At 32.1% G+C, this 17,797-nt stretch overlaps 3 protein-coding genes across 3 annotated transcripts; 2 read left to right on the top strand and 1 right to left on the bottom strand.

Moving 5' to 3' along the window:
* The first annotated feature begins 1,076 nt into the window (after positions 1 to 1,076).
* LOC119609856 (regulator of telomere elongation helicase 1 homolog) lies at positions 1,077 to 5,091 on the top strand. Its single transcript, XM_037964842.1, has 2 exons — positions 1,077 to 2,589; positions 2,650 to 5,091. Exons 1-2 carry the CDS (start codon positions 1,326 to 1,328, stop codon positions 4,884 to 4,886), a joined length of 3,501 nt encoding a protein of 1,166 aa, XP_037820770.1. The 5' UTR covers positions 1,077 to 1,325; the 3' UTR covers positions 4,887 to 5,091.
* Positions 5,092 to 11,780: 6,689 nt separating this feature from the next.
* LOC119609853 (polynucleotide 5'-hydroxyl-kinase NOL9) lies at positions 11,781 to 17,052 on the top strand. The gene is made up of 4 exons (XM_037964839.1): positions 11,781 to 13,662; positions 14,205 to 16,416; positions 16,476 to 16,624; positions 16,692 to 17,052. Exons 1-4 carry the CDS (start codon positions 11,913 to 11,915, stop codon positions 16,952 to 16,954), a joined length of 4,374 nt encoding a protein of 1,457 aa, XP_037820767.1. The 5' UTR covers positions 11,781 to 11,912; the 3' UTR covers positions 16,955 to 17,052.
* LOC119609854 (39S ribosomal protein L34, mitochondrial) lies at positions 17,047 to 17,566 on the bottom strand. Its single transcript, XM_037964840.1, has 2 exons — positions 17,406 to 17,566; positions 17,047 to 17,332 (listed from the first exon to the last, which is right to left on the bottom strand). Exons 1-2 carry the CDS (start codon positions 17,426 to 17,428, stop codon positions 17,110 to 17,112), a joined length of 246 nt encoding a protein of 81 aa, XP_037820768.1. The 5' UTR covers positions 17,429 to 17,566; the 3' UTR covers positions 17,047 to 17,109.
* Between the last annotated feature and the right edge of the window lie 231 nt (positions 17,567 to 17,797).

Below are 17,797 nucleotides of genomic sequence, written 5' to 3'. Positions count from 1 at the left end.
CCAGACACCTGTACGTCTTTTTTTTAAATGAACGACGATAAGCTTTAAACTGTTTTTGTATCTTTTCTAGTTTATGAGATATGAGGTTACCGAATTTACCCCCTAAACATTCGAATTTCCAAAAATCCCGTCTTAGTGGATCTATTTAGTGGGATACCAACCTCCTGTCTAAATTTCAGCACTTTAGCTTCAACCGTTTAGCCTGTGCGATGATGAATCAGTCAGTCAGTAACGTTAGAATTTTATATACATATGTAATATATATAGATTTCGTGCCTTGAATTATACTGTAAAAACATTGTAATGTTCGACTTGAATTTAAGTTTCCTTTTCACTGGAGAATGCTATTGAATTAAAATGTAATGAAAGTATATTTCAACACTTGAAATTTGAATGTTTGACTGGAATTAAACTTGTTTTAAAATTTAATTCCAGCAAGAATGCTTATTGGGTATAGTGTGACAATTATAAGGGATCTAAAGTCGACAAAAAGCCCACAATGGTTAGTACCAATATTTTGCCCAAACAACATCTACATACATATATAAGACGACGACCTAGCCAGGTTACCAATTATTTCTTGTAAATAATCGGCCTTCACTGAAAGACACACCATCGCGCTCTATTATGGGTGTATGGTAGTGATTCTGCTGAGATCAATGGTATAATAATAAGTATGTATCCTTGTGGTAACCCCTGGATACGGCAATCAACATCCGTCCATTGCCTCTAGGTGATAATATACCATGTCACCACTAGCCGACCGACCACCACACGCCTAGGTGACTAGGGGGTGGTGGCTTGTGGGCATTCTTCCAGGAGACCATCATGATGCCTCCTCTTAAAAAGAAAGAAGTTCTTCAGAGACAAACAAATAATTAATTACATTTTTTTAATCTTCTAGATCTCACAAACAGGCCAAATCAATCAATATTTTTAGTATTTACACTTAAAAACTTTTTCAATAAACAATTATGTTATTTTCAATAACAAAATAATATACATACATATGTATATTTTATAACTTTAAAAAAAAAAATCAAACATAGTGTTATCGAAATTCGTGTAGAGTAATCGTAAATAAAAAAAAATTAAATTAGTCACCACCCTAATGTATATACAACATACATATTTATGTATTTACTTTAGTAAAAAGAATATATTTTAAAACCATTTGGATTTACGTACATGTGTATATAAATTCTAACATAAAATACGGAAGAAGAGAAACATCAATGAATAATTGTAAAGTTTGCAAAAATTTCTATTAAAATAAAAAACCACTAAAGTTACTAGTGAAAGTGGTGGTACAAATTGAAGACAAAATGCCAGAGTATATAATTGCCGGTACAGTGATAAAATTCCCTTTCGAACCATATGAGGTACAGCGTAACTATATGGAAAAGGTGATCTTGTGTTTGCGCGACAGTACCAATGGCGTCTTAGAATCACCAACTGGCACTGGCAAAACATTAAGTCTTCTTTGCTCTTCATTGGCATGGCTTCTATCAAAGAAAGAGGAACTTAAAGCAAATGTGCAAAATACCATACCGGAACCAGATGATGACAACAGAAACGAAATAAAGGAACAAAAAGGAGAAAAAGAAATTGTGAAAGCACCAAAGATCATTTATGCTTCAAGAACCCACTCACAACTGGCACAAGCTGTGCAGGAGCTAAAGAGGACCTCTTATTCTTTTATGAATGCGGTAGTTTTAGGCTCTAGAGATCAACTCTGTATAAATCCTAATGTAATGGCAGAACAGGAAAATGCAAATAAAATTCAAATGTGCAAATATCTTGTTCAGAATCACAAATGTTCGTTTCTACTACGCAACGAGTCGCGCAAAACTGTTGCCGATTTTTGTGATAGTTCTATAATGGATATTGAAGATCTGGTAAAAGTAGGGCAACAACTTAAAATGTGCCCTTATTATGCCGCCAAACAACTGGTTGAAGAAGCCGATATTGTTTTCATGCCCTACAACTATTTGTTCGAACATTCTGCCCGCAAAGCAAATAAAATTGAAATATCGAATTCCATTTGCATTTTGGATGAAGCGCATAATATTGAAAAGATATGTGAAGAATCCGCTTCGGCTTATATTAAATCAAGCGATGTTGCTGTGGCCATAGAAGACACACTCCAAGTTCGAGAAGCCGTGAATTTGGGAAAAATTGATCTAAAAAAAAGTGAATCGGATTTAAAAGTAAGTGATTTGGATTTCCTTAATGAAATGCTTTTAAAACTTCAAGAGGCTATAGATAATATAAAGGTAAATGAACGAGAAGGAGATACATTTCAGGCAGAGTACATTTTCGATTTACTGTCTCAGGCGAATTTAAATTTCGAATCCTCAAAAGTTATTATAGATCTTTTAGACAAATTGGTACAACTCATGGTGATAGAATCGCAAAATAATCATTTGCTTCGAAAGGGTGATAGTGTTTTAAAAGTATCCAAATTTTTGGATACTGTTTTTAACTGCGACAAAGAGAGTATGCACAAGGTTTATCGTAGTTTTAAGGTACATGTCCAGATCGAGGAACCTAAACAACCATACGGAGTAAATGGCTGGGTAAGGCAAGGTAAAAGAACGACAACAACTAAAGCAACGAAAATTATAAATTATTGGTGTTTAAATCCAGGATTTGGCATGGAACAGTTACTGAAAAGAAATCCAAGAAGTGTCATCTTAACCAGTGGTACTTTATCGCCCATAAAACCTCTAATAGCTGAGTTATGCTTACCGGTAGGCCAGCGTCTGGAGAATCCTCATATAGTGCCATCCTCGCAGGTTTATTGCAAAATATTAGGTTATGGCCCAGATAATGAACGATTGGAATCCGACTATAAAAATCGTGGTAATCCAAAATATATACATTCGTTGGGTTCTACTATTTTAAATGTAGCCCGTATTGTACCCGATGGTTTATTGGTTTTCTTTCCCTCGTATCCTTTACTTAATCAGTGTGCAAACACTTGGCGGGCTTCTGGTTTATGGGCCGAAATATCACGTCACAAACCAATATTTATAGAGCCTAGAGGTAAAGATGAATTTATTAAGATCATGGAGTCATTTTATGATAGCATAAACAATTCAAAAGGAGCTTGTTTCCTGGCGGTTTGCCGTGGCAAAGTGTCTGAAGGTCTTGATTTTGCAGACCGCAATGGTCGAGCCGTTATTATAACTGGTTTACCACTTCCTCCATTAAAAGATCCCAAAGTTATTTTAAAACGTAAATATTTGGATGAAAATCATACAAGAGAAAATGAAAATCGTACAAGAGAAAATGAGCTACTTACAGGTACAGCTTGGTATTCATTGGAGGCCACACGTGCAGTTAATCAGGCCATAGGTCGCGTTATACGTCATCATAATGATTATGGTGCAATTTTGCTGTGTGACATACGTTTCCAACGGCCAACCCAAGTAAAACAACTATCCAAATGGGTACGAGATATTTTAGGAACTAGCCCTAATAGTTCAGCATTTGGTCCTTTGGTAAAGGAATTGACAGATTTCTATAAATATATAGGGATAAGTGCAGGTAAGTCACAGAAATGCTGCAATAAATCACTGATATCTGATCTTACTCAAAAGTCTGATGATGCAGAAGTTGTTCAGGGCAAATATCCTCCAGGTTCTAAAGAAATATTGAGTGAGGTTATTTTAACGGAAGAAAAACAGCCAATGTCGCCTAAAGACTATAATACTGAACCTTCGATAATTGATACTGTTCAAGATTCTAAAGAAATAATGCGAAACGAGAATAGATATCAAAGTGTCCACAATGAGATCATTGTGATAGAAGATGATGAATATTCTGTACCATCTGGGTCACCTAAAGACTATGTAGAAACTTCGATAAGCGATATTTTTAAAGACCAAAATGATGTAATACATGATGAAGTTGAAACATCAATAAGTGATAATGTTCTGGACACACAAACTCTTTTTAGGAAATATTTTCCAGCATCTGCTCAAAGTGAAGTAAACCAAACTAAATTTCAAAATGCCAACAATGATATCATTAAAATAAAGAAAGAGAATGCAATAGAATTAGAAACACCTTACGACGATGCTGAGACTTCGATTAGCAATCATTTCGAAGAAGTTGATACAGAAGTACATCATAGTAAATATATTCCAAATACTAGTAAAACTACAGCAAAAGAAAATAATTTTCAAAATGCTCCCAATGAGATCATTATAATAGAAGACCAAGAAGAACAGTCAATACCATCATCTAACGACTCTACATCAACTACCGAACAAACATGTGGCAGTAAACTATCGAGTGCTATTGATAATTCTACAATTTTGCCTTCTTGTAGCAGTTGTCCATCGCAAAATTTTGTTAAAATACACAAACGAGATCACAGTCCATTAAGTCAAACGAACTCCATATGCTCAAACAAAAGGGAAACAATAAACCTAAAGAAAATAAAATTAGAACAAAGTTGGAGCTCAAATACCACTGTGGACGCAACCGCATCATCACCATTGTCATCATCATCATCATCTCAGTTGTCAAATAGTAGCATCCAAACACAAAGTGTGAATAATCCGAAGGTACCTAAAAGCAGAGCTGGCTTCATGGGATATATTCGCCGTATTTTACCTGTCACTGACTACAATAATTTCACAAAGGCTTTGGTGGACTACAAAGATAATAATGATACCATTGACAATCTGTTGGATGTATTATTTGGAATATTTGGTAAACCAAACTTATTATACGTGCTGAATGCTACGATACGTTTTTTAAAACCTGAACATCTCGTACAATTTGATGAACGTATTGCAGATTTATGCTGCGTTTACAACGAAGAGGAATTCCAGTCAATACCAATTTCTAATCAAAATACTTTTAATTTGTAGTTAATATTTGCATGTAGTGTGTATGTAATTTTTAACTAATTTTAAACTATGTACATATGTACATATATAAAATGTAGAATATTTTTGCACTTAAGTTAACTTAGTACTATTATCTTGTCTACCTTATGAATGTAATGAGTGCATCCTAGTAATCATAATTATAAAATGACTATTTGGTCAATAAAAATGTTGTAATTCTTTTAAATGAAAATTTTAAAAATGCTTTTGATCTGAAAAAAAGATAGAAAATGAAAAGACAAATTAAGCATACCAATTTTTATTTAACAAAAATTTATAAATCTTTGATAAGAAATTCATAGAAAACTTTTTAAGAGTTCCAAACTCGAGCTCGACAGTCGTATAGTTCAGATAGTTATCTGAACCGATTTTTTGAAATTTTCATGACTTATAAACGTTGAAATTCCAATTATTAACTCATTCCATCCTTAATTAAGGTAAATAGTCCATAGTCTAATTTACAGTATAGTCCATAGCCAAATCTATAGACTGTCAACTAGACTATAATGAATAAGCAAAATGCCTAATTTTCCAATTCTTCAAAAAAAAAAAAAAAAAAAAACGCGTCATCACACCATCTAGCAATTTTCAAACTTGAGCAAAAGTTCACTTTTTATACCCTTCATCTTCATAAGAAGAATATATATAAGTTAGTCATTCCGTTTGTAATTTCTACAATATTATTTTTCGACCCTATAAAGTATATTCTGAATAGGGTTCTATAGTTGAAACGAAAAGTCGACTTTTTGCATTTAGTTAAAAGTCGACTTTTCGACCTTTCGACTTTTTCCATTTTATGAAAAGTCGATTTTTCGACTTTTCGACCTTTTTCATTTATTTAAAAGTCGACTTAGTATTTTATAAATTGTCGATTTTTCGACTTTTTCCGACTTTTCGACTTTTTCCGACTTTTTTCTACTTTTCCGACTTTGATTTTTTACGACTTTTTGACTATTTTCGATTTATTTCGACTATTTTTTTACTTTTTTCGAGTTTTTCCGACTATTTTAGAGTTTTCGACCTCTTTTCCACTTTTTTAAAATTTTCGACTCTTTTCGACTTTTTCCGACTTTTCGACTTTTTTCGACTTTCTTCGACTTTCCGATTTTTTGACTTTTCGACTTTTATTTACAAAGTCGACTTTTTTCATAGACGATAGTCGAGTTATCGACTTTTTTGGAACAAAATAGTCGACTTCGACTTTTCGACTTTTTTCGACAAAAAGTCGATTGTTCGATTATTTGAAAGTCGATTTATAGAACCCTAATTCTGAATCCTTATAGATAGCGGAGTCGATTAAGCCATGTCCATCTGTCTATTGAAATCTGTTTTCTGAAGACTTCGGGATTCAAATCTTCAATATTTCTATCAGACATGCTTTCAAGAAGTTTCCTATTTAAAATCAGCAAAATCCGTCCATAAACAACGGAGATACAAATAGCAAAATGCAATTGAAAAATGCGACGTAAACAATGTTAACAATCAAGGCGAATTCAGATAAGGTGGTGGCAGTTCTGCAACAACAACATTTTACATGTATTTTGTTTTTGCATTTGGTTTGCGTAGATGTCAAAACCCATAAGTACGGCGAATTCATTTGATGAAAAATTTTTGTAAAAAGTTTATATTTTATTAAAAAATAAAGATAAAGATATTAAAATTTGTGAGGAAAATATATTCTGAATTGAATAATGTTTGTTTCAAACGAAAAATTCTATTCCGGCAGATTTATTTGCAAAATTTAAGTGAGTGCCTGAAGTTAAGTAAAACTTAATTTTTTGTGAAAAATAAACCTAAAAAAGGACATATTCATGAAAATATTATATTACGAATGAATGAATATTTGTTGCGAATGGATAATTCTACTCCGGCGGAGTAATTTTCAATATTTGGCCATAATGTAGCAGCCGCCGGACGGGTAAATACTTTATATGGGTTTTGTTATATAAAGCGTTCCGGAACAGACTTTTTTTTAGTTAATCTCTTTATCTTCATAGTGTATATATAAAACAATATTGTTTAATTTGTTAACATTTAAGAGATTTCAAAATTAAGCCATAACGTAGAAGTCAGCTGCCGCCAGCCGGGTAAATACTTCATATGCGTTTCTTAATATTAAGTGTTCCGGAAGAGATTTTTTTAATTAATCACGTTATCTACACAATGATAATACAAAATATAAAACAATATTGTTTAATATGTTAACATTTAATAGAAAAAAAATATTTTTCCTAAATAACATATTTATATACATACCAAATATGCCATTATTTAAATAAAATGATATTTGTTTACGAGATGCTTGGTATTTTTAGATTTTTTACATAAATAATTCAAAATATTAACGAAGTTTTTCTCCGTTTAACGGAAATTTTTAAATATAAAAATGTAAACAATAACAAACTTTGACAGCTGCATAAACCAGGAGAATTAAGAAAAAAATTATCAGCTGATTGAATAACACCACCTTATCTGAATTCGCCTTGTCTGTGAGTTTCATTGCCTTTTGTGCAAGGTTGGCAACCGTTTCGAAACGGTGATAAGGTAGCGGTATCGGCATTTTGAGTTATTTAGGTATTGGTATTTTAGCGTTATCGGTATTTTGGCTTATTTCGGTATAGGTATTTTAGCGTTATCGGTATTTTGACTAATTTAGGTATTGATATTTTAGCGTTATCGGTATTTTGGTTTATTTCGGTATTGATATTTTAGCGTTATCGGTAGTGTACAAAAAATATATTTTAGCGGTAATTTCAGTATGATTTAAATAACTAACAAGTATGAAAGTATAGTCGGGCATGGCCGACTATATTGTACCCTACATCATGGGTATATTTTAAAAATTATTTATTTTTCATAAAAAAAATATTATGTTGAATTTTACCTTAATTCCGATGTATTAAAGCAATTTATTGATGAAAAACAAAATTTTTAAAAGAAGCTTTTTATGGGAGTTAGGTTTAAATATGGGCAGATACTCAACAAATTGGGAAGAGGGATGTTAGTTATGCAGAATTTCATCACTAATGGTTACAAGTCAATTTTTGGACGTTTAAGATATTTTTTAAAGGGGGGTTGTATGGGGGCGGCCGATCATTATAAAAATTGGCATAGTCGTTTATGCCTCTATACATTTTTGGTGAGATAGTAGTATATTTGACATAGTTATGAGTTAAAAACCCCAAACCGGTAGGTGGTGGGGGTAGTTGAATTAATGGACTTTGAACTTTGTCACTGGTATCTTCATGCCTAGGAAGCAGGGTTCAGTATACGTAGAAATTTTTATCTTTCTTGTGAAAAGACAGATTTTAACATTGAGGCCTCTCGGTTGAGCCCAGCTCAAGGCCGTATTCAGAGCCTCCACAGCTCTTTTACATAAGTTATTTGGATCCTTTCCATTTAAAAGTATTACGACATCATCTGCATAGCAGTTTTAAGTCCTTTATCAGTTAGGGTCCTTAGGAGGCTATTAATCGTGATAACCCAGAGTAAAAGTGACAAAATGCCACCCAGTAGTATACCGCGAAATACCTTTTTCCTGATAGTTATATCGTACATATCGCAGCTTATCCATCTGTTCCTTGGATGTAGTTCATCCAGTTAGATCGGTATACTTTAAAGTGGGTGTAGGTCCAATATTTTTATGCGTTACAAACATCAGCACAGATGCAAAGTACTTATTTATCCTAGTCCCCATACAACCAGAACTTCCGATTTGGGATTTTTAACTCGAAACTACGTCAAATATACTACTATCTCTCCAAAAATTGGCACAATTAAGTTTTATATAGGAATAAAAGCAATCTCGATTCGGCTATGCCGAATCTTAAATATCCTTCACCAGCAAGCTACTTTTTATTAAAACCCATTTAACTATCTAATTTTTACATAACTTCTCAAAATTTTTGTTTCCGTAGTGAGGGTACTAATATTTATGCATATGTGGAACTAATTTCGATTAGGTTCATAAAATTTTATATTAAAAGGCCAGTTGCAAACATTTTAATATAATGATTTATCTATACAAAACATACTCATGTCGAATTTTATCTGGATATAATCATTTAGTAATGAATTAAGTGGTATTAAGTGATTTTCAGAAGTAAAATTCCGTATAACGATTTATATATACAAAATACACATTTATGTCGAATTTGATCCCGGTGACTTTGATTGTCAATGTGCGTTTAAGTAATTTTCGGAAATGATCTTTATATGGGAGTTGTGACCAATTATGGACCTATCAAGAAAAAATTTCGTATAATGATGTATATGCAAACAAAAAATTCAAGTCGAATATTACTCCAATAGATTTATTAATGAATTATTAATGAAAGTGGACCTTATATAGGAGCTATGACCAATTACGGTCCTCTCCAGAAAAATTTCGTAGAGTGATTCATATGTATGTACACAAAACTTATTTGTGTCGAATTTTATCAAGATAGCTTTATTTGACAATGGAATATTTGAGTTTAAATGATTTTCGGAAGAGGGCCTTATATGGGAGCTAGTATGATTTCTATTCATATTATAGTTTTATGTACAAAATTTTGTGTTGATACCGATATTTTTGAGGGAGTTATTAACGATAAACTAATTTCCGGGAGTATACACCTTTGTATGGGGGCTATGGGAAATATTGGATCAATTGAACACACTTGATCCCTGGCACAAAAAAGTAATGTGCGACAAAATTCATCGAAATATCTGTGGTAGTTTCTGAGAAAACTACTTCAGAATTGGGAAAAAGAACGTTATTTTTTTCGATGTAGTCTGAAATTTTTACTCATAACTTTTTACATCGTGAACCGATTTTACTGATTTTCAATACCAAACTGTACCGGATAATAAAGAACGTGCTGGGTGAATTTTCGTGCTTAATTTTAACGTGCGCGTGTTTTACACAGACAAACAGACAGACCGACGGACAGACGACTCAGAATTTCATAAGGATCAAGAATATATATACTTTGTTGGGACAAAGTTATATATACCCTCTATCACCACTGATGGTGGTGGAGGATATAAAGATATCTTAAACGTCCAAATATTGATTTATAACCATTAGTATCGCGATTAAACTCAGCAATTCAGAAATACATCCCTCCTTTTTTGATGGTGGGTATAAAAAGAAGGTTGCCATTGTTTGAGGAAGAAATGAAAAATCGCCAGTGATATTAACAATCCCTATAAGAAATGAATGACCGAAACTAACACATACAAAATGATTTTACTAACACACACGCAACATTTTTTTTATAGAATTGTCGAAAAAAAAAAATTAATGGATGATTCCATCAACAATGACAGTCAAATGACCGGTAAAATGACCGTTACTGGACCCAATGTGTGGTATAGGGTTGAATTTGCATATGAAAGAATGAAACAACTACATTTTGATTAAAATGTATTAAAATTTATATTTTGATCAACAATGACAGCCAAATGACCGATCAAATGACTGTCACTGTGTTACAGAGTTGTATTTTTCGTCGTTACAAATTAATTGTTTCTGCGAAAGCCAAAGATCAAGAAGCGAAAAAATAAAAAAATTACAAAGTCTTTAAATTATTAAAAATAAAGAGAATTATTATAAACTAAATTTTAAAAAAGTTCAGGAAGTGGATCAGAAGATAAACAATTCGGAGTTTAATCAATCAATGGTAACATAAATATGTACTTATGATTTTTATATTTCGATATTTATGAATACTTATGTATTTCTTTACAGACAACTTATTTCCACAAATTAATAGGAGCATCAGAGGACTTAAGATTCTACGAGATATGTAAAATGGTGAAAAGACTGGTAATTTATGTATATGATTACTATATTAATAAAATTAACAATATATATATATTAAAATATCAATAAATTGTGTTTTATTATAAATTGGTATAGCCGTCAGATTTGTCGGATATATTCATCAAGTGTGATTAGTCAACAATGACCGATTAATGCATCATTTTTTTATTTGTTAACTGTGATGGATATATCCATCAAGCATGATTAGTCAATCATGACTAATATTTATATCATCCATGATTAGTAAACAACAAAAGAGTGAGCAGCTCAAATATATGTTTTAAAGTCGATAGAATTCATAAGTGCGAGGGTGATGCAACATCACATGTACACACATGTTTCCATCACTTTTTACATATTGCCCTTAAGAAAGTGATGGGAGCTTTGTTCTACGCAATGATGGGTATATTCTCAGTAGTGACAGTCAATTGACCGGTCAAATGACTGTCACTGTTCTTATAGGGATATTAATAAAGTGAATATTTACTTACTTTGGAAATTTTATTTCTTTTTAATAAGATATCGGTATTGGTATTTTAGCGTTATCGGTAATTTAGCTTATTTCGGTATTGGTATTTTAGCGTTATCGGTATTTTAGCTTATTTCGGTATTGATATTTTAGGGTTATCGGTATTTTGGCTTATTTCGATATGGGTATATTAGCGGTAACGGTAGTTGTGCTGAAAAGGTATTTTAGCGGTAACGATAGCTTAGCGATAACGGTTGCCAACCTTGCTTTTGTGTATTGTTTTTATTGTTTTGTGTATTTTGTTTCGTTTGTTTTTATGTTTGTTGGTTTCATTGCGTTGTGTGTTATTTTTGTTATAAAAAACGTCATTTTATTTTTTATTCTCGATATTTTTGATTCTAAAAATTTGCAACAACATGTATTTTGAAATTGTTTGGTTGTTACGCCTTTTTGCATTTCAGGTGACGATATGTGTTTGTGTGAAGAAATATAACAACGAACTTTCGTATATATCACAGACACACGCACTCACATTGTTGCACAATAAAGTACTTTAGTAGAAAAGTTGCCAGGCAACTCTGGTAACATGTGCTACCTTTTGTTTATCAATTCGAATCGTGCACGTTCTTGTTTTTAAAGTAATTTTCATCGTTTTTTTTTTTTTTAATAATTACAAATTTTCAATAAAAAGGAATAGAAAACTCTTAATCCTTTTCTGAAGAAAAAAAAAATGCCAAGCATAACATCACCACAGGAAAAAGAGAAATTAAGAAAAAGGTTGCAAAAACTATTTCAAAGGCAAGAATATCTAGAAGAGTCTGGAGCCGGTAAGCCTAACAAAATGAAAAATAATAAGCTGATTAAAAATAAACAGACGAAGGAACAACCGATCGAAGGACAAAAGAAGCAACAAGTTAAGGGCGACAAATTAAAACAAAATCAAGCAAAAGCCATAACTAAGAACTTAAAGAAACAGCAGACAGTTGTAAATAAAAGTCCAATGACGGATGACTCCAGCAAACAAAATGGTCCTGTAAAAAGCCCCAAGAAAACGGCTTCAGAAAGGAAAAATGAAAATTCAACAAAATCACCAACGGTTGAGGAAAATAAGGTTAAATTAAAAGTGAATAAATTAAAAAATAAAGCACAAACTTCCCCAACAACAAAGACTGAAAAGGATAATACTACAAACTCCCCCACACTGCAAGAAATTAAAACTAAAGTTACAAAAATAATTAAACAAGAAAAGGTGAATAAAGTCATGAATGAAAAGTCTAATGTCAAAGTCTCACCTACTGCAAAAACGAAGAATATGGAAAAGTCCAATAACAACAAAAATTATTTAAAACAAAATTCTCAACAGAAAGAAATTGAAACGAAAAAGATCACTAAAGACAATGAGACATTGAAGCAAAGTCCGCCACAGAAAGGAATTGAAAAGGCAACTATCAGTAAGAATACAAAGCAATTAAACCAAAATCCGCCGCAGAAGAGAAACGAAAAGGTCACGGTTAATAAGAACAAAAAGAAATTAAAGCATGAGCCACAACAGAATAAAATTGAAAAGGAAGTGGCCAATAAAGTTAAAAATGATTTAAAACAAAAGCCTAAAATGGTAAAGGAAAATGTGAAGAAAACTTTAGCAGAGTCCAAAAAGAAATCTCAGCAAAAATCTCAAAATCAACAACAAACTCCTAAAAACAATAATGTCGAAACTAAGATGAATAACAATCAAAAGAAGAAAGCCAAAAAACGTGCTGCCACTGAAAACTTATTTAAGGAGGAGGACATTATCAGTGCAAAGAAAAAACCCAAATTGGTAAATAAATCTAAGGAGACAAAGGAAAATACTAGTAAAAAATCCAATCAGAAAAAAGTCAAGAAACCTAAAGACAACAACATAACTCAAGTCTCATTATCCTCTAAATTAGAGAATGAATTTGATGGTGATAGTAATGCTGAAGATAAATTTAATATCAATGGCATGACAGGCTGTGTAATGGGTGGTGATTTTGATTCAGACGGTGAGGAAGAAGACGATATGGAGTGGAACTATTGGAATCAAGAGGAAAGCAGTAGCAATGATGAAGATGATGATGATATTAGCATAACGGAAATAAATTCCGTAGACTTAACACCAGAAGAAGCATATAATGGAGATTCCCAAACACAGCTAGAACAATATGAAAATAATGAATCTATGGGCAGTGAAGAGGAATATTATGATAGTGATGAAGATAACTATAATGATTACTATAGTGATTCGGAGGATGAAGAGGAAGAGGAGGAAGAAGAAGACTATACAGATTTCGATGAAAATGATTATGAGGAGGATGAAGATAGTTATAATTATTCAATGGACAGTGAAGATGATTATTCTTCGAATTATAACAATAGTTCTTATGATTTCCATGATGTAGAAGATGATGATGACTATGAGTTGCCAAAACATATTCCAGAGGATTTGATTATACATAGAGGTAAAGAAAGCTGATATTTATAAAGTTTATTTTTTTTTTTTGCAAAAAATCTGTTTTATTAAACGAAGTTTTTCCAGAAATTTTTTTACTAAAAAAAGCTTTTTTGCTAAAACTAAACTAAAACTAAAAAAACATAACTTAAAGAAAAACGTTTATTTTCTTCTTAAAATAACTTTTTCCTAACAAAAACTTTCTAAAAGCTTATTTCTTAAAAAACTTCCAAAAAACTTTTTTCTTAAAAAATACTTTCCCAAAAGCTTTTCCCCCATTAAAAGCTCTTCTTAAAATCTCCTTAAAAAAGCTATTTTCAATAGATTTGCCGTAAAAAGCTGTTATTAAAAGATTTTCTATAAAAATTATTTCTCAAAAGCTTTTCAAAAGATTTTTTATAAAAACCAGAAAAAGCTCTTCTCAAAAAACTTTTTTTTTTCGCAAAAATAACAACTTTTGTTTAGTAAAGTTTATTCGAAGCAAACATTTTATAAAAGTTATTTTCACTATAGTCAATGATATTTATTAAAAAAAATCTTTCCTTATTTTAGGAACAGCCACCAAACATGACTTAAGACCCGAGCATAATGTATCCTTTGACAGTGAAAACGAAGACGCCCAAATAATTGAGATAGAAGAGAAGAATATGGTTAAAATTATAAACCAACCAAAGGGATATGAAAAAGAAGAATTGTTAAAATTAAAATACGAAGAGAAATCTTTAAAAGCACTAACATTCCACAAAAAGGAGGAGACAATAACAAGGGAAACAACAATAACAAACAGTGACACTGAGGATTGTCCAAAACTAGTGCCAATAGTCGATGAAGATGGTTTTCAATTGTATAATCCAAATGAAGAAACAGATGATGATGATGAAGGAGGAGTAGAAGAAGAATTAGAGGACGAAGAGGAGGAGGAACAAAATTATGATGATGAATCAATGGAAGAGTATGAGCAGAACGATGATATGGATGATGTGAGTCTGGGTAGTGAATATACTGAAATAAATTCCGATGATGCTGATTCTTTGCTATCAGAAGATATCAATGAAAAGTATCTAAATAGAGGCCAAGAAGACAGCGAAAGTGATGATAGTATTGATGAAAATATTTGGAATAAAAAACACAAAGTTGATGTAATTGATGCTACCGGTTATGAATGTGAACGAAAGGCTGATAAAACCGAAGATCATACAGATTTCAGATTAAATGATGATATCAAACAAATACCTTCTTTAAAACTGTATGAAAATGTGGATTTAAAGACTAAAAGTAGTATTTTAAGTACAACGATTATAAATAAGAAGGTATTTAAAATGTTGGAGGATGTAAAAGAAAAGGAAGATAATGTTCTAACTAATGAATCAACTGAAGAAACAAGTAATATAGAGGAACAAGAAAAAGAAGTTGAAACTGATCCCAAACAACCAGCAGCAGTTAAAGAAGCAAATGTAGAAGAAATGCAACAAGATGTTGAGATATTAGAAGCTCAAGAACAACAGGCCACCAAAGTTACCAAATCTACAGGACAAAGTCTAGCAGATTATAAAACAAAATTCTTTAATGCTTTGGATTCCAATTTAGTAATAGTTTTACTGAAAGATCCTTTTTATATCTATGGCACCGTACGTTTAACTTTATTAGCTGGTAATGTGCAAGTCTATGGTCATGATCTAAAACTAAACACCGAAGTTGAAATATTCTCTCCCAGAGGCTGTAGTCAAATAGAAATTTCCCCCTCTAGTGTGAGGAATAACAAAAACAAGGAAAACTTAGAGCAAACCTTAAAATCCTATGAACAACATTTCGCTTTGAATGATTTGAAAAGCATAAACGACAACTATAACCACGAAACTGATGCTGTAGTTTTGCTTAAACGTAATGAGGTCAGGAAAAAGTTGGTACAACAATTTAAAAAATTCATGAATGAAAACGTCTTTCCCAACATTAACAACATCAATAACGAACGTCCACTTTATAATACGGAATATCTATTACGTTGCATGATTAACACTTCTGTGCAGGAGCAGAAATGTTTACGTTTGCCCCAACAGTGGCAGCAAATCAATGTAACTAATAAATCTCGTGTCTTGCTGGCTGGTGGTAAAAGTGTGGGCAAATCTACTCTTTTAAGATACTTGATCAATCGTGTTTTGCCACAAAAAGTACTTTTAATTGATTTGGATATAGGACAACCAGAAGTGTTTGTGCCTCAAACAGTTTCCTGCACTGTAGTTGAACAACCCTTATTAGGGCCCGGCTTTATGCTAAATCTGCAGCCAGAAATATCCTTTGCCGTGGGACACACCAATATAGCTTTATGTGCTCATAAGTATATGGAGGCAGTACGTGCATTGATTGCTTACTGTAAGGCTCAAGAAGCTTACAACAACATACCCTGGATAATTAACACCATGGGCTATAATAAAGGTTTTGGTTTAGAGCTTATATCAGCTATAGTTCAAGAACTCCCTCTAACCGATCTAATACAATTACAAAGTTCGAAAGAGATTAATAATTTTGATAGCATTTTACATGCTCATGTTTTGAGTCAAGTACCGCGCATAATGTTCTCAGAGGAAGGTGGAGACAAACCAAATTATCGTTTACATGTTTGGCAATCGGCTGTACAACAGGAATCACGTTATCAAAAAGAATGGGAAATGAGTGCCAAAGATATGCGTTATGCCATGCTATTGGCTCGTCTTAGTCAAGCTCTGCAGGGTCACGCAGAATGGTTAACAGATATTAAGCCTTTAAGGTAAATTATTAACATACTAAACTTTTGTTCATGTTATTAACAAAATTGCATCTTTACAGTGCTTCTTTAAATGACTTGAAAATTGTCACTCTCTTGGAAAATACCGGTTCCATCTCTAAGGAAGAGTTGGCTAAATCTGTGGAAGCAAATCTAGTCTATTTGTGTCATCATCAGGATGATGATAAACCTTTAAAATGTCTAGGCATTGGTAAGTGTGTTTTAATGAAATATTTTCTATATATGTATATCTATTAATGAATATGTTTTTCTACCAGGTGTTGTACGAGCTATCGATTTCCATGTTCAGCAATTGTATCTTATACCCGCTGTACCTTACAACCAATTAAAGCAGGTTAATTGTGTGGCTTTAGGCGAGATGCCTTTACCCACTTCACTTTTCACTAATCAGGGTTGTCGTGTTAATAATACTGCTCCATTTGTTTATAATACCATAGCGGCGAATGCTTCTAAAGCTATTAAACAAATCTACCATCGTCCACGTAAATTTCTGTCGGGCAAACATAAAACGTTAGATTAAGAAGTTCCTCTTTTTACTTTTTAGTTATTTTTTTTTTGTTTCGTTTTCTTTTTATAAGGAATATATTTAATTTATTAAATAAAAAAAAACTATTTTAATTTTTAAAATTAAACTATTTCTTTTTTTTTATTTTTCAACAAGCAACAAATTCTTCTCTAATGTGCCAAATCATAACGACCCTTCAAAATACGTCTCATTAAGACACGGCGGCCACCTTCTGTTGACATGCGTGCCTCCCAACCGTGCACCTTGATACGTTTCACTTCGCGTGGCTTGGGAAAGTGGCAACGAACTTTACATTTCAGCACAGCTCTATTAAAGACATGAGCCTCACGGGTAAACATCATTTGTCCATAGTTGCTAAGGGTGGCGCAGGTTCTGACATAAAAATGAATGAAAATTGTTTTAAATTTAATTGAGATGTGATTTACTAAACATTTGACCAACTTACTTTTGTAGAATATTTGTAAACATGTTTTATTTTATTGCAATTTTTTTAATTCAATTTTAAAATTATTAAATTTTATGCTGCGGTAATCGTTTCACATGCAATAGGAAAGAAGAACAAGAAGCAAAACAGCTGTTTGTAGTATGTTCAGTGAACGTCTTAGCAGAGTAGTTAATACTAGTGATGGTAATTGGGAGATAACAATAAATACAAAGTATCGATAAATCTTATTAGCAAAAGTAGCTAATAAGAATACAAAATTTATATTTTTTGTAAAAATCTTTTATTTTTTTGCTGAAACAATTTAATCATTATATTTTGCAAAATTTAGTATTTAATACAAAATGATTTCTTTTAGTTTATAATTTAAACATTATATTTTACAAAATTTAGTA

The sequence above is a fragment of the Lucilia sericata genome, unplaced genomic scaffold (genome assembly GCF_015586225.1).
Source record: "Lucilia sericata isolate MDLA Ls3-8-SP2 unplaced genomic scaffold, ASM1558622v1 Contig001068F_arrow, whole genome shotgun sequence".
Taxonomy (NCBI): domain Eukaryota; kingdom Metazoa; phylum Arthropoda; class Insecta; order Diptera; family Calliphoridae; genus Lucilia; species Lucilia sericata.
This window is presented reverse-complemented; position numbering and strand designations above follow the sequence as displayed.